The sequence below is a fragment of the Urocitellus parryii genome, chromosome 1, assembly GCF_045843805.1.
Source record: "Urocitellus parryii isolate mUroPar1 chromosome 1, mUroPar1.hap1, whole genome shotgun sequence".
Classification (NCBI taxonomy): Eukaryota; Metazoa; Chordata; class Mammalia; order Rodentia; family Sciuridae; genus Urocitellus; species Urocitellus parryii.
The window spans coordinates 240,229,728-240,252,320 of record NC_135531.1 but is presented as its reverse complement, the minus strand read 5'-3'; the positions used below and the strand labels follow the sequence as shown (position 1 = coordinate 240,252,320).

General features: G+C 37.2%; 1 protein-coding gene across 1 annotated transcript in view; it reads right to left on the bottom strand.

Moving 5' to 3' along the window:
* Positions 1-22,593, bottom strand: part of Ankar (ankyrin and armadillo repeat containing) — a 72,920-nt gene that overhangs the window by 32,282 nt on the left and 18,045 nt on the right. Inside the window, exons 6-9 of the mRNA XM_026389030.2 lie at positions 22,111-22,330; positions 7,380-7,581; positions 3,848-4,056; positions 342-446 (exon numbers count right to left, since the gene is read on the bottom strand). Of these exons, the coding sequence (XP_026244815.2) occupies positions 342-446; positions 3,848-4,056; positions 7,380-7,581; positions 22,111-22,330 (736 nt within the window). The remainder of the gene's footprint in view (positions 1-341; positions 447-3,847; positions 4,057-7,379; positions 7,582-22,110; positions 22,331-22,593) is intronic.

The following is a 22,593-nucleotide window of genomic DNA, read 5'->3' as shown; positions in this document are numbered from 1 at the left end:
AACTTTTAGAGAAATAGAATTTCTGTAAAATTTATATAGTTTTGAATCCTGTGCAACTTCCACATGGAAAATAAAACAAATAAATAAAATAAAGTATTGTATCTTTGGAAAAAACAGGGAAAATCTTATATCCAATTAAAAAGATTCTTTTACAATTTAAAAATATATTAGGGCTAGGGGTACAGCTCAAAGTAGAAGGTATGCTTTACATATACAAGGTCCTGAGTTCAGTTGCCAGAACCACCCCCTCAAATATATTTTTAAAAAGTGGTTGACCTAAATATAATAGAGCTCTACTTAAAATAACATAAGAAAAATATAGTTAATTGATTTTACATTACCTGCATCCAAAATACATTTCCAGTAGCAATCGTTTGCTAAGCAAATTACTTCTAAGGACATGACGGCCATCATCCTTCGTTTAAAACTTTCACACTGCAACATTTCTGGTAAGTATTCAACAAAAAAAAACACAAGCTGTAATTCACATAAGAGATAGTGAAATGATTCATTCTGTTTCCATATAAGCAAAGCTAACCCAAGGGTTAAGATCAACTGGTGACCAACAACTGCATGCATTAATTTCTCCTCTAGGCATAGCCCTCTCTCTGTGAGGTGCTAAAAGTTTGTATCTGAAATGTCTCCCAAAGGTCCATGTGTTAAAGGCTTAGTCCCCAGCTCATTGCTTGCTATTGGGAAGTGGTATAACCTTGAAGAGGTGGGGCCCAGTAAAAGGTTTTAGATCATTGAGGGCATGCCTTTGAATGTCCCTTTTCCTTCCTCTTTTTTCCTCACTCAGCTATAAGGTAAATGGGCTTCCTCTGCCATAGCTCTTGCCATGATGTATTTACTTTCCTGCACAGGCCTAAAAGCAATGGGGCCAGCCAATCATGGACCTCTAAAACTGTGAGCCAGAATAAACTGTCCTCTTCCTAAATTGATTATCTCAAGTATTTGTTACATCAACAGAAATCTAACAAAATAAGGTGTGAGAAATATCTACAGACATATCCTTTCTCTATCTCTTTATCTACCCATTCTACTACCAAATCCATGATGGTACAACTTTGGTTAGTTCACTCATGGAACTGTTTTGAAATTCAGCTTCCACTCCAAGGACTATTGCTGGAGACTTCTAATAACTAACTAATTCTCTTTTACCTATAGGGGAAAAGGCTAGTACAGCCATAGCCAAGGAGGAATTATGCATGGCATTTTGGTTTGAAAGGTGACCCTGCTCAGGGATTGGGCGGCTCCAGGTTTAGGGTGGATCCTGCTGGAATAGGGTGTCTCCAGGATTAGGGGGTATCCTGCTGCCTTAGGCGCCCGCTCCTTTAGAGTTCCGGTGGAGTTCTCCAGGGGTTCTGATTGTATTGGTACGCAGAGCCCAGTGGAGGGAGTATATTTTCCCAGAAAGTGCATGTAGAGCGCTGGTGAGAGTTCGGGAATAAAGAGTTGCTGTTTGAATCTACAAGGCTGTATGGTGGCTCGGTTATTTTGTGCCCAGCCAGACTGCAGCAGGCTAGTATAAGGTGGAAGAGCTGTTGCAGAACTCAAGGCAAAGCAACAAGTCAGATGTTCATGTTTATTGTTCTGTTCCTTCATTATCAAGACTTCTAAACAATGGTTGCAGGAAGCAGTGGCCATGATATTTTGAGGTATTTTATTTTTTTGTCATTAAGCTGTTCTTGTTAGGAGCCAAACTTCCTGGTATTACGGTAGATATTTGCAATGGTTTAGTCTATTAAAAATAACAAGATAGTCCTCTCTCTAAAAAGCATGAGAGGGCTGGAGATATACCTCAGTTGGTAAAGTGCTTGCCTTAAATGCATAAGGCTCTGGGTTCAATCCCCAGCACCACAAATAAATAAATAAATAATAAAAGAATGATATATAATGATATATATGCATATAAATAAACACTGAAAACTTTTCCAGCATCTCTTGGGGTTGATATACTTGGAATATGTTCCTGTTACCCAGCAAGTTCTAAAATTGGTACTAAGCCAGTTTTGAAACCAGATATTCAGACTTCTGAAACCAAGGAAATAGGGTTGAAAATCGTAAATGTATTTGTCCCACTAAAGATATATAAAGTATCGGGGGAAAAAATCAGGCCTTACTGTCCAATTATTTTATTTTTGCTTTAATGTGTTTTTATTTCATACTCATGATTTATAGGTATATGTTACTAAAAGGCCTGTAACAAAATATTTTTTGTGGCCTTACCTTCCTTGTGTTTTTTTTTTGGGGGGGAGGGGAGTTCATCTCTCCAAATATAATCACTTTGATTTCTTCCCAACACCTTCTGCTCTTTACACATCTCCATATTTCTACTTATTTCCACACACTGCAACATTTTGCTATATCAATTTTAGATATTATTTACCAAATGTTTTATGAAAAAAGGGAAACAAACTCTTTCAACACTGCATTGCCATTTCCTCTTTCTTCCCTTTGATCATATTTATAGCTTTTAATGAAATCAATATTCAGCACTTCATTAAGATGCCTATATAAATGCTATTCATAGAAGAGTGTTATAGTGTAGTATAATTGTCTTTCATTTCTCACTTTTATTATCTCAGTGTAGGTAATAATTTCCTTATTTCATTTTCTTAGAATTGTTTCTACCTATTGACAAATTCCTCCTGCTTTTTCCCTCTAGGGCCGGGTGCACAGTTCCATTCTGGAACTTCAGCCTTTACTATCACTGATGAAGTTAACTTTGCTTCTCTCTTGGGTCAGACTCACAGTTTCCCAGATCCTTTCCCCTTCTGTTCCTCATGGAGAATCTAGCCTCAGTATCTTTGGGTCTTTCCAGGTTAGGCTATAAGGAGAGCACTTCTGACTAGCACTGCTGTTTCTTAAGTCTTTTGAGGAACTGGTGTAAGTTCTAGAGGTTCTCTGCTTTTCCATCATTGACTTGCAATGATTTTCTCTAGCCAGCTAAGTCCTAAGACTTGCACATGTTTCCATCATCTTAACATTTTATTACTGCTGTATCTTTTTAACTAAATAGTTAATGCATTTCTGCTACCAGTGGTGGTATTATTATTTAATCTTCATATAATTTTATTGGGGTCTTGAGAAGGAGTAAAATTATATGTATACATTGCATTGGTGTAGTAACACTTTCTCTTATAATATTTCTGTCTAGATGGACTACAAATTTGGGAAAATTTCTCCAAACATAAGTTTTCATAAAATATTTACCAAAATATGAAAAGTGTGCTGAATTTGTCTCTAAATTAGGCATTAAGGAAAAAATTAGAAGCAGCCTTTTCCACTTAAATTTTATTTTCCTCCCTTTTTAAAAAAATTCACTTTTTTGATGGAGGAGAGGGTGGTTTGATTTCTGAGAACTTTGTAAAATAAAAATAATTGTGTAGAGGATAGGATAGAGAGCAGAATTCATCAGACACTAGAATGGTAATATGTAAATCAATGGAAATGTAACTGATGTAACCGATGTGATTCAGCAATCTGTATACGGGGTAAAAATGGAAGTTCATAACCCTTCTGAATCAAAGTGTGAAACATGATATATCAAGAAAGATGTAATGTTTTGAACGACCAACAATAAAAAAAAATAATTGTGTAAAATATAGCCTTTTGGGTATACAGATCCTTAACTTAGAAATAAAACTACTTTAGCATACAAAAGTATAGATCTTTATCATTTGCATTTTTATTTCTGATTTTAATTTGTTTTATTTCATTATTTTAAACATATAAGATATGATATATGTATCATTTTATTTGACCCATTTCTGTGTAAATATCAATAATTAAGCCAAATAACTAGAACATTTATTTACAAAGAAATTATATATTCTATACTCACCTACTAAAGTTCTCCAAACTGGAAGTTCAGGATTATTTAATTCTATTATATATTTGAGTACTTCTGTGTGAAAGGTTAGCACTGATAAATGAATTATATTATTTCCTTTAATATCTGTTTTTCTCCAGTTAGCACCAAGAGAAAACAGATATTGAATAGTTTCCAGTGCTCCTGAAGTAGCAGCAAGTAGCAATGGAGTACACTGATTCCTAAAAATAAAGGAATGCATTAGAATAATATTTAAGCACACTTATAGTATCATATTTCATTTTTGTTAAGCTATTCCAAGTGCTGTTGGAGGCACTCTGATTTACACTAACACCTTCTTTCTCTTCCTTAGGAATTCTCATCCTGTATATTCCACATGCAAACAGTTTGCCTCCACTAATTGTCCTTAGTATTGGCCCCTGTCCTCCTTCCCAACATATATATCAAGTCTTAGAGTTTATTTAAAAGTTTATGATGCACAAAGTTCTTAGAATAAACTATCCTATCTCCTCCTTTCAACAATTCTTGAGTGAAGGGAAAAGGAAGGCAAGTATTTTTAGCACATTTCACAAATGATGAACCTAAAGCTCAGTTTGTAGTTATGCCATTTCTTCATACTTCATTTCCAGTTTTCAAATCCCAACTTTCTCATTGTAGGAGAAAGTAACAGCTTTTACGAAAAATCCACCAAAGCTTTTTAGATAGTAAAGATCTTTTGATTGTACACATGGCTGTCCAGCCCAGTATTATATCCCAACCTCCTTTATAGATAGGTATGACCATTTGACCATGTTTGGTCAACAAAACATTAGTGGAAGTTACATGGGCCACTCCCTAAAGAGAAAGGAATGTGCCGATACTTTTCCTCTTTCTCTCTTCTCTTGGCTAAAATGTAGGCAATAATGGAAGTGGAATTGTCATTGTGTACCATGGAAGTCTTAGGTGAAGGAGCAACAAGAGGAAGCCAGTGCCCTTATAACTGTCAAACCAGTATGCTAGCCTGAGGCCACTGAATAATAATGGACTGGCTAGACCTAGGAAGACATAGAAAAACATGAATGAAATATACTTTAAAAAGGTTCAGAGATTCAAAATACTAACTTGTTTTTTAGATTCCTAGACAAGAATGTACCTTCAGAAGAAGTTATGCTGCCACCCCAAACATTGATTCTCAGCTAAATTGTGAAACAAAAGATTGGGATGTTTTATTATTTCAAAGTATTCTTTTTTTTTCACTGTATTTGTCTTCCATATACTACTAGATATCCCCCTGCCCTTTTCATGAGGAGTCAAGGGCTACCTCATGGTTGTAGAAGGTCCAATTTAGAACAGTGTTCTAATGCCTAGTCTCAGACTTCCTCCAGGGCACTAAATAGTTAACCTGATCAATGAATTTGTGGAACCATATTATTAGGACAAGGTAGGAAAATCTCCCTAGGGCTCAGTCCTTATTCATCCAGAAAGCATACATAAGTTGATAGAAGATCTTTTTAAATTCTAAAGATAACTTTTGGTAATATTGCCATTTTGATGATGTTAGTTCTGCCTATCCATGAACAGGGTATATTTTTCCATCTTCTAAGATCTTCTTCTATCTCTCTCTTTAGGGTTCTGTAGTTTTCATTGTATAAATCTTTCACCTCTTTTGTTAGGTTGATTCCCAAGTATTAAAAGTTCTCTATAGGTTCAATGCAATGCCAATCAAAATCCCAACGGCATTTCTTGGAGAAATAGTATAAAGCAATCATGAAATTCATATGGAAAAATAAAAGACCCAGAATAGCAAAAGCAATTCTAAGCAGGAAGTGTGAATCAGGAGGTATAGGGATACCAGAGTTCAAACTGTACTACAAAGCAATAGTAACAAAAACAGCATGGTACTGGTACCAAAACAGGCGGGTGGACCAATGGTATAGAATAGAGGACACAGAAACCAATCCACAAAATTACAACTATCTTATATTCGATAAAGGGGCTAAAAGCATGCAATGGAGAAAGGATAGCATCTTCAACAAATGGTGTTGGGAAAACTGGAAATCCATATGCAACAAAATGAAACTGAATCCCCTCCTCTCGCCATGCACAAAAGTCAACTCAAAATGGATCAAGGACCTTGATATCAAATCAGAGACTATGCGTCTGATAGAAGAAAAGGTTGGCTCCGATCTACATATTGTGGGGTCGGGCTCCAAATTCCTTAATAGGACACCCATAGCACAAGAGTTAATAACAAGAATCAATAAATGGGACTTACTTAAACTAAAAAGTTTTTTCTCAGCAAGAGAAACAATAAGAGAGGTAAACAGGGAGCCTACATCATGGGAACAAATTTTTACTCCTCACACTTCAGATAGAGCCCTAATATCCAGAGTATACAAAGAACTCAAAAAATTAAACAATAAGAAGACAAATAACCCAATCAACAAATGGGCCAAAGACCTGAACAGACACTTCTCAGAGGAGAACATACAATCAATCAACAAGTACATGAAAAAATGCTCACCATCTCTAGCAGTCAGAGAAATGCAAATCAAAACCACCCTAAGATACCATCTCACTCCAGTAAGATTGGCAGCCATTATGAAGTCAAACAACAACAAGTGCTGGCGAGGATGTGGGGAAAAGGGTACACTTGTACATTGCTGGTGGGACTGCAAATTGGTGCAGCCAATTTGGAAAGCTGTATGGAGATTCCTTGGAAAGCCTGGAATGGAACCACCATTTGACCCAGCTATTGCCCTTCTCGGACTATTCCCTGAAGACCTTAAAAGAGCTTACTACAGGGATACTGCCATAGCAGCACAATTCACAATAGCTAGACTGTGGAACCAACCCCGATGCCCCTCAATAGATGAATGGATAAAAAAAGTGGCATCTATACACAATGGAGTACTATGCAGCACTAAGAAATGACAAAATCATGGAATTTGCAGGGAAATGGATGGCATTAGAGCAGATTATGCTAAGTGAAGCTAGCCAATCCCTAAAAAACAAATGCCAAATGTCTTCTTTGATATAATGAGAGCAACTAAGAACAGAGCAGGGAGGAGGAGCAGGAGGAAAAGATTAACATTAAACAGAGTCATGAGGTGGGAGGGAAAGGGAGAGAAAAGGGAAATTGCATGGAAATGGAAGGAGACCCTCATTGTTATACAAAATTACATATAAGAGGTTGTGAGGGGAATGGGAAAAAATAAGGAGAGAAATGAATTACAGTAGATGGGGTAGAGAGAGAAGATGGGAGGGGAGGGGAGGGGGGATAGTAGAGGATAGGAAAGGCAGCAGAATACAACAGTTACTATTATGGCATTATGTAAAAATGTGGATGTGTAACCGATGTGATTCTGCAATCTTTGTAATGTTTTGAATAACCAATAAAAAAATTCTAAAGATAAGTGGTAGGAGAAAAAGTCAGTGATCAGATCAGAAAGGACTTCAGAGTTAGCTTTGTCTATGTTTCAAATCACCCATATCAATCATGTATTACATTGTCAGTGTGTGAAAAAAGCAGAAATTTATATTCTTATGAATGCTTAAAACTTACTCAGCTGTAGCCTCAGCTTCTAGCAAAGTAGGATCCTTCCTATAAAGGACAATGATGATGCAGATGTTGTCATAGAAAGCAGCAAAGTGAATCGGCATCCATCCTTTTTTTTCAGAAAGTGTGTAATCAGCTTTGAAACAGAGTAAACAGACGGTTGTTTCTAATGAGCAAGCCTGTGCAGCCAGGTGCAGAGGTGTTGGGCCTACAATGGGTGAACAATTATGTCAGTTGTTAAAGAATTAGCACTCCTATAAAGCATGCCTTTTTGGTAGCCAACCACAGAATTTAGGATTATATGATATAAAAATCTCCAAAATAATTACTATAAGGATGAATTTATTTAACTCAGGATATCTCACCATTAAAATATCACATTTCTTTATAAATGAAGAAAAATAAATAACATTGAAAATATTAAATATTTGAAATTTTAAAATAATTGTAAAATTAGCTATTTCTTTTTATTTTTTATTTTTTTATTTTATTCAAATGCTTTGTAGTAAGAAATAAGATCCTTTGAAATTAGAAAAAAATATGTTTACAAAAGGCCTCTCTGTCACTAAATCTAGTGGGCATTTGTATTAGCTTTTCAATCTGAGGAAAATCACTTAGGACAATAGATTTATTTTGGCCCAGTTTCAGAAGTCCATGGTCAGTGGGCTCCTTGCTTTGGGACTGAGGTGAGGCAGAACATCATGGTAAAGGGGCATATGGAAGAAGGTTTTTTCTCAGCCTATAGCAGCTAGGAAGGGGGTTCAGGAGCAGGGGTCAGGAAAGAATCAAGGACAAGAAATAAATTCCAGGGCATACATATTCCCAGTGGCCTACTTCCTCCGACCATGTCCTACTACCTACAATTTCTACCACCTTCCAGTAGTATTCAGCTATCAATGAACAGTGATGATGTCACAGCCCTCATGATCCAACCAATCACTTCCCAAAAGCCTTACCTGAGGTCAGCTGCATTGAGGACCAAGCCTTCGATACATGAGTCATTGGGGGACATTCCAGAGCCAAACCATAACTGCATGTCAATTCTCATTTATCTTCAACAGTATTTTATTTTACACTGCTTCCCACTTCTTCCTATTTAAAATAGTTTCTTCCCTTTGCATGATGATATCATAGTCTCTATTTTTTTCCCTCCCCTGCTACTTCTTTGCATTTTTCCCTTTGTCCCAGTATCTAAATGAACCTTAAGGCTCCATATTAGACCCTTTTCTATTCTCAGTGGTTTTATTTACCATCTGCAAATTCATGCCTTCCAGGATATGTCTTATTTCTTCTCTGAGCTCCAGATCTTCAACAACAATATCTCACTAAAGCATCTCCACACATCACATCCTGTCCTTCTCTCTAAACCTGGTCCTCTTTCATTCCTCCCTAAATCCGTGAACGATATCACGGTCTATTGGAAACAATATATGAATTATGGGTTTGTTTGAGCCAACATAAGGCAGGGAAGCTGCTTTTCTGGGAACTCCTGGGCAGAATTCCCTGGTTTGAGAAAGCCCAGATCATGCTGGAACCCTGCCTTAATTCACAACCTTAAGATCAAACACAGTAGCCCAGAAATGGGCAAAACCTGCCAAGCACCAAACAACGTGTTTACTACAAGATCCCTGCTATACTGAAACAAGACCCCTTCCACACTGAAACCATATCCCTGACTTTGATGTACTTCCCTTTAAATAAGGAATTGGGGTCTTTTTCAGTTGTTCAGCTCCAGTTCCTATCAGAGCTGGAAGAACCATCAGATGCCCTGCTTTCTAAATCTAATCTCTGGCTTTGTCTTTATTTCTTACTGATTATTCCAGGCTTTTTATTTTCCCAGGCAACTTACACCTCCTAGCAGGAACCTGCTCTACTGGGGTGCTGGTTACCTTGGCATAAAATTATCTAATTGAGCCTGGAGGCATGTTGGCACACGCCTGTAATCCCAGCAGCTCAGGAGGCTGAGACAGGAGGATTGCAAGTTCAAAGCCAGCTTCAGCAAAAGCAAGGCGCTAAGCAACAAAGGGAGACCGTATCTTTAAATAAAAATACAAAATAGGGCTGGCAATGTGGCTCAGTGGTTGATTGCCCCTGAGTTCAATCCTCAGTAACCCCCCGACCCTACCAAAAAAAAAATGGTCTAATCGGTTCTAGGAAAAAACCCTACATTGCTTCTTAACACCCCCCTCTCATTTCATCTCTATAATCAGTTCCTCACTAAGACTATGTATCTCAAAATCCTATCTCCACTGCTACCACCATCCTGATCAAAGCCATATTCGCCTCTTAACTAATGTGTTCACCTTGTTATTTCACTTACCCTATCCATATTTTCAAATTGTAAGCTTGATGTTTTCATCACCTTGCTTAAAACTTTTAAGTAGCTTCTCAAGGCCATCTGATTACAAGTAACAACCAGCTACAACTCTCAAACACCCAATCACACTTCACTTTCTTCATTCTGGCTTTCTTATAGCTCCCCAAATGTAGGGTGATCATACATCCCATATTGCCCAGGAAAGGTCTGGTCTGTCCTGTTCCACTACCATAATCATTAGGAGTTCCCCCTTTTGTTTTCAAGACTCCCTGACTTGGATGATGCATTATCTGGTCATGCTGGGATATTTCTGCTCCCTGACATCTTCCTTCTACCAAACAGCTCCTCTCTTATCAGACTCTAGTTAACTCCCATTCATTCTTCAGCTTAAATGGTATTTCATCAGTGAAGCATCATATTTCAAATTATTGCTTAATCTTCCAGTTTCTGGTTTGGCATGTGAGGAGCTTAGAAACCATCACTCTAGAAGCTGTGTGCAGTGCTGCATGCCTGTAATCCCAGCAACTCTGGAGGTTGAGGCATGGGGATTACAAATTCTTTTTTTTTTTTTAAAGAGAGAGTGAGAGAGGAGAGAGAGAGAGAGAGAGAGAGAGAGAGAGAGAGAGAGAGAGAGAGAGAGAGAGAGAGAGAGAGAGAATTTTTAATATTTATTTTTTTTAGTTCTCGGCGGACACAACATCTTTGTTGGTATGTGGTGCTGAGGATCGAACCCGGGCCGCACGCATGCCAGGAGAGCGCGATACCGCTTGAGCCACATCCCCAGCCCAACAAATTTAAGGCTATCATAGGGAACTTAATTAGCTCCTGTCTGAAAATAAAATGAAATAAAAAGGACTGGGGATGTGGCTCAGTGGTGGAGCACTTGCCTGGCCTGCACGAAAACCTAGCTAGGTCAAACCACCACTCTCCCTGTCCTGCAAAAATAGATAAATAAATAAATCTGCTGCATCCTAACAAGTAAAAAATCCAAACACAGTGAAAAAAATCAATATCCCCTCTTTGATTCATCAGAGAAGTGAGGTCACAGGGTAAACTAATGCCCCCCAAATTAGAGAGTCAGTCAGGTAGATACAGAGAATCACAACTTACTGGAGCAGAAACTCACAAACAAAAACTTCAGTGGAAACCAGTACTGGGAGAGGAAAACCTTAACTATAATTGACAAATTGGTAGAGACTCAGCAAGAACAAATATAAGAGTTAAAAACTATAGGAGCCAGCTGTGATGGCATACACCTTTAATCCCAGTAGCTCAGGAGGCTGAGGCAGGAGAATTTCAAGTTCACAGCCAGCTTCAGCAAAGGCAAGGAAGTAAGCAATTCAGTGAGACCCTGTCTCTAAATAAAATACAAAATAGGGCTGGGGATGTGGCTCAGTGGTCGAGTGCCCCTAAGTTCAATTTCTGGCACCCCCCCCAAAAAAAAACTAGATGGACCAATTATGCGGGGAGCCCCATGCTTTTATGTGTTTTATCTCCAGGAGCTCCTTCAGACCCTCACAGTGGATATAGTGTTAGAGAAAAATCTCTTATGCTTCTGGCAGGAAGAGAGAAAATATCCCATTTTGAAATACTCCAGAGCATTCTGTTCTTAACAAGGTCTACTTTCAGGAAAAATTATTTTATCATGCTGGAATTTTCTCAGAGACTGACTCACCTAAGGGAAGGGGAAAATGCCCAACTCCATCCTCCTTTAGACATCCTGTTCCACTTAAGGGATAGAAGGAGTGGGCCAAAGAGCACTGATGAAATTTACAGTCCAGATGCATACAATCACTAACAGACTGAAATGTAATATAAGACTATAGAACACTTTACCTCCATTCATATCTTACTATTACATTACTAAAGGCTTACTTACCAGTTACTTTGACCAAGTACATCATGTCCAGTTATAAAGATAAATTTACAGGACATACTAAAAATCACAAAAACATTTTATAAAGACAAGAGTAAACATCAGAACCAAACATAGCAGGAATGTTGGGAATATCAAATAGGGAATTTAAAACAGATATGATTAATGTGCTAAGTGTACTAATAGATAAAGTATATAGTACTCAAGAACAGGTGTGCAGACAGAGGAAAATCCTAAGGGAAAAAACAAGAAGAAATACTAGAGATCAAAAACATTGTAATAGAAATGAAGATTGCTTTTAATGAGCTTATTAGTAGACGGGACATAGCTGAGGAAAGAATTTCTGAGCTTGAATATATAGCAATAGAAACCCCTCAAACTAAAAAGCAAAGACTGAAGAAAAAACAGAGAAGAAAGGAAAGGAACCCAAGAACTATTTGAAACAATAATAACATAATATTCCCCAATTAATGCCACATATCAAACCATAGATCCAGGAAGCTCAGGGAAGACCAACCAGAATAAATACAAGTGAACAAACAAACAAACAAAACAATACATCTTAGTATGTAATTTTCCAACTAAAGAAAAGAGAAGATTTTAAAAATATTCCTGAAAGAAGACAGAGGAAAAACACTTTATTTACAGAGGATCAGAGATACAAATTATACCCACTTTCTACCCAGAAACCATGCAAGCAAGAAGAGTGGAATGAAATACAGAGAAAGACACTATGAACCTAGAATTCTTCTCATGGTGAAATTATTCTCCAAAAGTACAAATGGAATAAAGACTTTCTCAGATAATCAAAGCTTGAAGGAATTTGTTGCCAGCAGACCTGACTTGAAAGTCATTGAAAATTTCTTCAGAGAGAAAGAAAATTATATAGGCCAGAAACTTAGCTCTATAATGGAAAGAAAGAAGGGCATTAGGGGCTGGGGTTATGGCTCAGTTGTAGAGCACTGCCCAAGCATGGGTGAGGCCCTGGTTTCAATCCTCAGCACACATAAATAAATAAATAAATAAATAAATAAAGTTAAATTTATTTTTTAAAAAAGAAGGATATTAAGAGAATTAAGAGATGAATAACAATTTTTCTTAATTGAACTAACAGATAAGTGTTCAAAATAATAATAATAACAAATATTTCGACTACATATAGAAAAAGACAAATGCTTATTTGTGCATATGCATAAATTAAATTATGGCAGCAATGATACAGGGACAGGAGGAAGATTTTAAAATATTTTGCTATCAAAATACTTGTACTACCTAAGTAGTATAGTGTTGTTCGAAAGTAGACTTGCATTATATTTATTATAAAAACTCTAGGAAGTCATTGAAAAAAGGTTTTAAACAGAAGTATAAACAATATGCAAAGGAAGAAGAGAAAATAACATCACATACAATGCTAAATTAAACCATAAAAGGCAAAAAAAAAGTGTAGGAGAGAAAAACAGGAACAAAAAACAAGAGCAATGAAAAGAAAAGAGTCATAAGTATAGTAGATATTAATACAATATATCAACATCATTTTAGACCTCAATGGACTAAATATACCAATTATAACACAGGGATCATCAGAATTGATCAAAAAACAAAATCCAACTAAAGGGTGAACAGATTAATAACCTGTGGTACATCCACACAATGAAATATAATTCAGTGATAAGAAAACAATGATTCATCAAGCCATAAAAAGACATGGAAAAAATGTAAATGCATATTACTACATGAAAGAGGCCAATCTGAAGAGGCTGCATATTGTATGAGTTTAACCAGATATCATTCTGGAAACCATGGAGGCATTTAAAAGATCACTGGTTACCAGGGGTTGAAAGTAGAGAGAATACTGGAGACAGTGAAACCATCCTGTATGATACTACATGTAATTAACCATTTGTTAAACCCATAGAAAGCAAAACACCAAGAATAAACCCTAATTTAATCTGCAGACTTTGTGTAATGATGTGTTAATACAAGTCCTTAATTTTAGCAGATGTGGTAAGATGTCAATAGTGTTGGAAGATATATATGTTTAGGAACTCTGTGCTTCAGTTCAATTTTGCTGTAAATCTAAAACCCACTGGAAAAAAATGAAGTTTACTAATTTACTAAAAGTCACAGAGAGGGAGAGGATTGGGAGAGGGAGAAAGGAACAGAGGGGACAGGGAGGGAGCAGGGGGAGGGAGAGAAGAGGTAGAGGGAAGGGGCAGTGGGGGGTTAGACATTGCTTAATTTTCTTCAATTTGGAATGTTCTGTCCATAACAGGCTAAACAGTAATCATTTTCAAACCTAAGGTCTTTGCTTTTACTCTTCTATTCAACTGAAATGCCATCTTCCTTCCTTTTTGCCTACCTATACTATCTCAACTTGATGGCCTAAGTTGAATCTCACTTCTTGTTATAGTCTGGATCTTAGTTGTCCCCTATAGGCCATATGTTAGAGATTTGATTGCCACCCTGTGGTACTACTAGGAGATAATGGTACCTTTAAAAGGTGGGGGCATAGAAAATCTACCCCATACACAATAGCCTCAAAAAAAATTGTGAACCAATCTAACAAAAGAGTGAAAGACCTCTACAATGAAAACTACAGAACACTAAAGAAACTAATTGAAGAAGACCTTACAAGATGAAAATATCTCCCATACTCTTGGATAGGCAGAATTAACATTGTCAAAATGGCCATACTACCAAAAACATTATACAGATTTAATGAAATTCATATTAAAATCCCAATGATCTTCTTCATAGAACTAGAAAAAGCAATCTTGAAACTCATTTAGAAAAATAAGAGGCCCAGAATAGCCAAAGCAATCCTTAGCAGGAAGAGTGAAACAGGAGGCATCACAATACCAGACCTTAAAGTTATACTCTAGAGCCATAGTAACAAAAATGGCATGGTATTGGCACCAAAACAGATATGAAGACCAATAATACAGAACAGAAGATACAGAAATAATCCCACATAATATGGTTGTCTCATACTAGACAAAGGTGCCATAAACATACAGGGAGAAAAGATAGCCTCTTCAACAAACAGTGCTGGCAAAACTGGAAATCCATATGTAACAAAATTAAATTAGAACCAAATATCTCGCCCTGCACCAAACTCAACTCAAAGTAGATCAAGTACCTAGACTTTAGACCAGAGACCCTATGCCTACTAGAAGAAAAAGTAAGCCCAAATTTCCATCATGTCAGCTTAGGAACTGACTTAACAAAACTCCTAAAGCACAAGAAGTAAAATTAGGAATCAGTAAATAGGATGGAGTCAAACTAAAAAGCTTCTTTACAGCAAAGGAAGGAAACAATCAACATAAAGAGAGAGCCTATAGGATGGGAGAAAATCTTTACTACATGTACCTCAGAGCGTTAATCTGCAGGATATATAAAGAACTCAAAAAACTTAACAAAAAAACAAATAACCAAATCAATAAATGTGCATAGGAACTAAACAGACACTTCATAGAAGAATAAATATGATCTGTCAACAAATATATAAAAACATGTTCAGCATCTCTACCAATTAGAGAAATGCAAATCAAAACTACTCTGAGATTCCATCTCACTCCAGTCAGAATGGCAATTATCAAAAATACAAGTAATGGGGCTGGGGATGTGGCTCAAGCGGTAGCACACTCGCCTGACATGCGTGCGGCCCGGGTTCAATCCTCAGCACCACATACAAACAAAGATGTTGTGTCCACCAAAAACTAAAAAATATTAAAAAAAATACAAGTAACAAGAAATGTTGGCCAGGATGTGTGTGGGGGGGGGGTGAAGAGTACACTCAGACATTGCTGATGGGACTGAAAATTGGTGCAATCACTCTGGAAAGCAGTATGGAGTTTCCTCTGAAAACTTGGAATGGAACCACCATTTGACCCAATTATCCCTCTCCTAGTTTTATACCAAAGGACTTAAAATCAGCATACTACAGTGATGTAGCCACGCCAATGTTTATAGCAGCTCAATTCACAATAGCTAAAACTATGAACCAACCTAGATGCCCTTCAACAAATGAATGGATAAAGAAAATGTGATACATATACATAATGCAATATTACTCAGCCTTAAAGAAGAATGAAATTATGGCATTGAAGCCAGAATTAGACAGGCAGTTAGTATAAATAGGTAAATCAAGTCAGGTCGGATCAAAGAGGCCAATTTGAGTGAGTCAGAGAAGTTGGAGATTGCCATCTGAGGGAATGAAATGCCTTCAGAGCCCTCCACCCTGTCAAGATAACCTGCCCCTGCTCCAACCTGTTGCTAAGGTAACCTATCCCAGGAATTGCCCCTCCCTACATTGAGTTGTAAACGGTTTTAATTAATGTGTCCTGGGCTGCTCCATCCTATCGGCCCTCCCCCTTCAGCCACCTGTTTGTCACCTTTTGGCCATCCCATCAAGCATCTCCTGGGCCTATTCATGTATGCAGGAAAGAGAAAGATAAGGGGAAGAGAGCAGCAGAACAACGGAAGCCTAGGACATACAAAAAAAGGCAGAATGCCTCACTTCTCGGGATACCAAGATACCAGCTATGGACCCCTTCTCCCTCCTTGGAGAAGTCTATGTTACCTCTTTTTAAATAAACCCTGATTTATACACTTGCCTTGGTGTGCTTCTCTAATGTTATACTTCAACAGGATGGAACTGGAGAATATCATATAAGTGAAATAAACCAATTCCAAAGAATCAAAGGCTGAATGTTTTCTCTGATATGCAGATGCTAATTCACAATAAGGGGATGGGGGCTAGGGAAGAATAGAGGTACTTTGGATTAGATCAAGGGGAGTGAGTGGAGAGGAGGAGGTATACAAGTAGGAATGATAGTAGAATGAATCAAATATCATTATCTATATGCATATATGATTATACAACCTGTGTAACTCTATATCATGTACAACGCAAAGAACGAGAAATTATACTGATGAACCCAGCCTAATTCCACCTTAAGATTGTGAGCCATCTTGTCACAAAGTCATGAAAAGTTAATTTCTGTTTTAGTATAAATTACTGTGATTTCTAAACTTGTTTGGAATTCCTGCCTGTGCCTTGAACTCATCCATGCCTAGCTTTTCCTGACCAGATAACAACCCTTTCTGAAACCTCAGTGGTGCCTCATAAATTCTGATGCTGGGATCTAAATTTATTCCCTACCTTGAAATGTTAAGCCATGTATATCATTAAGCTACTATCTGCCTTTGTATTATGCTTGTCAAAATCCTGTTATCTGTAAGTTCTCAAGACACCCCCGCCCTTTGCAACTTTTTGTGCTATAAAACTATGCTCCTAAAAAGCTGGGATACTGTTCTCTAGCCCAGAGTTTTCAGAAGAGAGTCCTGGCCAGAATTACAAGTTTGTTTAATTTGACTTAAAATTGGAGTCAGTGGTTTTCTCTTTATGTCATGGTTTAACAATACTCCATTTATATATGATGTGTCAAATGCATTCTACTGTCATATTGAACTAAATAGAACAAATTTTAAAAAAAGGTGGTGACTACTGGAAGGAAGGTAGTTACTGGGGACATGCCCTTGAAGAGGACATTGGAACCCTAGACCTTTGTCTCTCTTTCTCTTTGCTTCCTGTCCACCATGAGATGAGCAGCCTTCTCTGTCACATGCTCCTGGCAGCCATAAAGTCCTGCTTTGCAATAGGATGAAAAGCAGTGAAGCCAGCCAACTGTAGACCAAAACCTCTGAAACCATGAGACAAAATAAATCATCTTTTTATGTTGTTTTTCTCAGGTATTTTGTCACAGTAACATAAAACTGATTAACATACTTCTCTAGAAGGATTTTGGAATCTCTCCAGAATATGTCCAGAATATGTCCAAGGGAAGCCATATTTAGTTATGACTATGTTCAAGAGAGAAAACTAGGTAAAACTGGGGTGTCAGCACATGTGCAGGTAGGAGTAAGACTTAGCATATGTCAGACCGAAGCTGGAACTTTGAAAATCTGCTGAGTGTTGATGAGATGTGTTACCCATAAATCCAAACTGGAGCCACATCAAGCTAGCACTCTTCAATGGAGTAAAAAGGCCTAACAGGGAGGGTGGAAATGTGGGTAGTCAGACAGGAAGATGGGGAAAATGTATGGCAAAAGTCTGCTAATACGCCAGGCATGATGGTACATGTGTGTAACCCCAGTGATTCAGGAGTCTGAGGCAGGATGATTATAAATTCAAAGCCTACCTCAGCAAAAGTGAGGATGGAGATAGTGCTGGGGATGTGACAGCTCAGTGGTCAAGTGTCCCTGAGTTCAATCCCTAGTATCAAAAAAAAAAAAAAGTCTGCTACACTAGCTTGTAAGTGAGATTTCTGAATAGCCTCAATCATGGTTGGTCTCAATCCATGAAAATCAGTTAGCTACTCTCAGCAGGAGAAACATAAAAATGACCTGAAGAGTTCTTCCCCCCACCCCCAGAAATATGCCAGGCTCCCCACAAATACTGTTTCCTCTCAAAAAAAATTTTTTTCTGTACAACCTCAAGGAAAGAATCCAATTCTTATTTCCCCCTTTACTACTGAAAGTGTGCTTAATAGAACCCACAAAATGTTGGTTTCCACCCTTGTCCCTCTGAATCAGAATTAGCATTTTAACAAGATCCCTGGGTGATTCCTACATACAACAGAGAATTATGGAGCCTACAATGAAGATGATGGTGAGGATTAGAAATGCTGTCCTAAGATACACTAGAATCAGAAAAGTTCTGAAGGTATTTACATAGTCTAAAAACACTATTCTCTGGCTGTGAACCTTGTAGTTGGGACCAAGAGCCATATTTATCTATTCCTCTAAATTTCCATAGTACACACTGTGTACACACATAGTACACACTATGCCAGTGATCATCAAAAGCTACCTGTACTCAATTACCATTAACAATTATTTCCTGAGCACTTACTAAGGCTAGGCATTATTCTGGGTCCTAGGGAACTCTGGTAAACAATAGAGACCAAACCCTTGTCCTTTGAGGTAACTAAATTCGAGTGAAGAAGATACAATTAATTTTATATAAGGTAGACATAGTGATACTTGTAAAATAAAAAGCATAAAAGAGAGAAGCACACTGTTGTTACTCACTGCAATTTCCTATAGGGTAGGTGAGCCAGCTACACTTCCCTTTTCCCCTCTGAGTACACTAATGTCCCTTTACTACCCTGCTCTGTGCCCCTGCAGATTTAGTAACCCTTGTCCTCTGGTTTCTTGTCAGAGTCTGCCAATGGGGATCACTGGCAGGAAATCAGAGGAGGCCTAAGAATGAGGCCCAGTTCCCTCTCTAAGGTCATTTCAGGTTTGCTGTATTCCTCCACCACTGTAAGGTGATCAGTTCAAGTAACTATCCCCTTCCCTTGTCAGTTCAGATCTTTTAAAGTGGTTTATTTATAAATAAACTCTCCTTGAATTATCTTAGAGTGTGGAGGTCCAGTTTCTTAATAGAGAAAGGTGAAACATCATATTTTTCTGTTATTCTCCATACCCAATATTTATATCAAATCTATTGCCTCATATAAGAATGATCATTCCAGAGCTGGAGATGTGGCTCAGCAGAAGAGTGCTTATCTAGCATGCATGAGGCCTTGGGTTCAATCCTCAGAAACACAAAATTTAAAATTTTTTTAAAAAGGAAGCAAAAGATGATCTTTCCTCATACCTTGTAGATCATTACTGACACTGGATGGCATAGTATCTAAACAAACTGCTTTTTGTAAGGTGTAAAAACAACTTAGGGACTTGAACTTATAAAAATAAATGGAGGTGACAAATTCCACAGATGAAAGAGAGAGAGAGCACCCAAAATATATGTGGAGTATTAACAAATAACCATGCACATAAAAAATTTATACTTCAAAATAAATATGAAACATTATGTGACATTCTCAAGGGACAAAGCCTTTTACAGATTATATACTATTAGAAAAGTTTTAATATACACAGTCACCTTTAAAAATACTTTATCTTACTTATGTCTTACCATTTCTTTCTTTTTTCATGTCCATTTTGGATGGCTCTGTTTTAAAAGGTAACACACATAGAAACATGATTATTATTCATATATAACAATTTCCTAAAATTAGTCAGAAAGATGTCTGTAAATAAAAAGACTATATTTAGATATAAAAGGCAGGATAACATCAAACAGTGCTGAGTATGACTTCTGGTCCAGCCCTTGTAGCACATTGTTTGCACCTGACATCACATCAGACCATTTGGAAACTACTTTTTAAGTGGCTTGTCAAAACCCATAGTTGGGATAATTTTGTGTTGTTTAAACAATAATATTGTTAATAGAGTTATACATTTTTCATAGTTCAATATATCCTAAATTCTCAACACATAGAAATAAACCTAAGAAGTTAGAGGATGAATAAGACTTCAATTTGCCAAAGTTTCTTTTCACAGTAAAAAAGGCTTAAAGAGCTGGGAATGGTGATGTGTGCCTATAATCCCAGTGCCTTAGGATGTTCAGGCAGGAGGATCAAAACTTCATAGCCAGCCTCCACAACTTAGCAAGGACATAAACAACCTAGCAAGACCCTGTCTCAAAATAAAAAATAAAAAGGATTGTGGGCATAGCTCAGTGGTAGAATATCCCTGGGTTCAAACCCCAGTACCTACTCAAAAAAAGTTTTAAAGATAACATCTTTATTTTTTTTAGATTTTTTTTTTTTTTGAGAGAGAGAGAGAGAGAGAGAGAGAGAGAGAGAGAGAGAGACTTTTAATATTTATTTTTTAGTTTTCGGCGGACACAACATCTTTGTTTGTATGTGGTGCTGAGGATGGAACCCGGGTCGCACACATGCCAGGCGAGCGCGCTACCACTTGAGCCACATCCCCAGCCCCAAGATAACATCTTTAAATTATGGGCAACCCATTTCATTTAAATTTAACTGAACTGTCCTTTATTTTAACAAGGTTCACTCTATAATAAGTGGAATATTTTATTTGAATTTGATTAAACTGAGTGCCATATAAAAAAAACTTTTTTCAGTGCTGAGGATTAAACCCAGGGTCTTGAACATGCCAGGTAAGTACTCTACCACTGAGCTATATAAGACATTTGAGTCATACTGATAAAGAATTTGTTTTTTTTTTGTTTTGTTTTGTTTTGCTACTGGGGATTGAACCCAGGAGCACTCAATCACTGAGCCTCATCCCCACTCCTTTTTTTTATATTTTTTTTTTTGAGGAAGGGTTTCACTAAGTTTCTGAGGCTGTGTTTTAGTCAGCTTTTTTGCTGCTGTGACCAAAAGATCTGATCAGAACAATTGCAAAGGAGAAAAAGTTTATTAGAAGGCTTATAGTTTCAGAGGTATCAGTCCATAGACAGCCAGGTCCCATCCTTGGGGTTTAAGGTGAGGCTGAACATCATGGTGGAAGAGTATGGCAGAAATGAAGCAGCTTGCATGGTGATAAGAAAGCAGAGAGACTCTACTCTCCAGACACAAAGTATATACCTCATATCCACGCCCCTAATGAACCACTTCCTCCAGCCATACTACATCTGCCTCCAGTTACCACTCTATTAACCCCATCAGGGATTAATCCACTGATTAGGTTAAAGCTATAGCCCAGTCATTTCTCCTCCAAAACCTTCTTGCATTGTCTCACATGTAAGCTTTTGGGGGATACCACATCTAAACCATAATAGGCAGGCTTTGAACTCGCGATCCTCCTGCCTCTGTCTCTCGAGCAATTGGGATTACAGGTGTGCACCACCATGCCCAGCTTAGAGGAAAGAATTTGTTAAAGCATAATATTTTATTCTGGCATATGCAAAAATTTAGCACAGCTTATTAACTGACCTCATTGCGATATAAAAATCACCATTTCTTTTTGTCAATATTGTTGCATCAGTCATTTCTGACAATTTATCATTATTTCCCTTTTCAGTTATAGAGAACCACCACTTTTATTTTCAACTTTATTATTTTTCCAGCTACTTAAATTTATTCCAGTGAATATAAAAATATGTAGCAAAAAATGGCGTTTTAAGGTTTAAACCAAGCTAGTCTTCTTATATTATTATAAAAGAATGCTTTATTATTAAATATAATTTAATAATTAAAAGGATAAGAATGTTCTACTGGAACCTAATACTCATATTTATCTGTTTTTTCCTCTCAATTTCTATAGCCCATCAGTATATATTAATTATGCCAGTGCTTATCAAATACTATCCTGCATCCATCCATCCATCTATCCATTCATTCAACAAATATTTCCTGAGGAACTATTTAATGCTAAGCTTTCTTCTGAACACTAGGAAACCATGGCAACAAAGTAGACCAAATCCTTGCCCTTTATAAAGTGTATATCCCAACGAGGGACAACACAACAAACAGTACTATATAAACTACCAACAAGTGATAGAAAACTAAAAGGAGACCGTCTTCAATAAATTAAACAAAACCCCAAACTCTGCAAGAGAAACTAATACCAGATTTTAACCTTGCTCTAAAATTAACATGCATTGGTAATGCTGAACAAGGAAAAAGAGAAATATTTTAGGTTTAAAAACATTATAGTACCTTGGCTGAACATAATAAAGCGTCTTTGGTTGACGTTGAATTTAGCATTGCACAGTTGACATATAATAGGCACTCTGTTGTGCAGAGCAGCATGATGGAAGATGGCATAACCTGCTTCATCTGAAACATTGATTGTTGAGCTTGAGGTTTTTCGGCTAAATGTATGGAAAACAGCAGATAACCCTCTTTCTACAGCAGCCTTCAAACCAAATGGGATACTCTAAAATTATTAAGAAGGCCAGAATTAGTTTTTTAAAACTATACCTTAGGTTTGCTTTAAGGAAATAAAAACCAAGATACATTAACAGGATCACATAAATACTGCTCAAGTATAGTAGAATTTTCACAAGATCCAATTGAAAATTTCTCACTGGGCAATGCTTGAAAGTTGTTAGACTATAAAGAAACACTGGGATCTTTTAAAAATAAATATTTGGCTTCCCACCCCTTCCTCCCCTCCCCTCCTTTCCCCTTCTTCCTTCC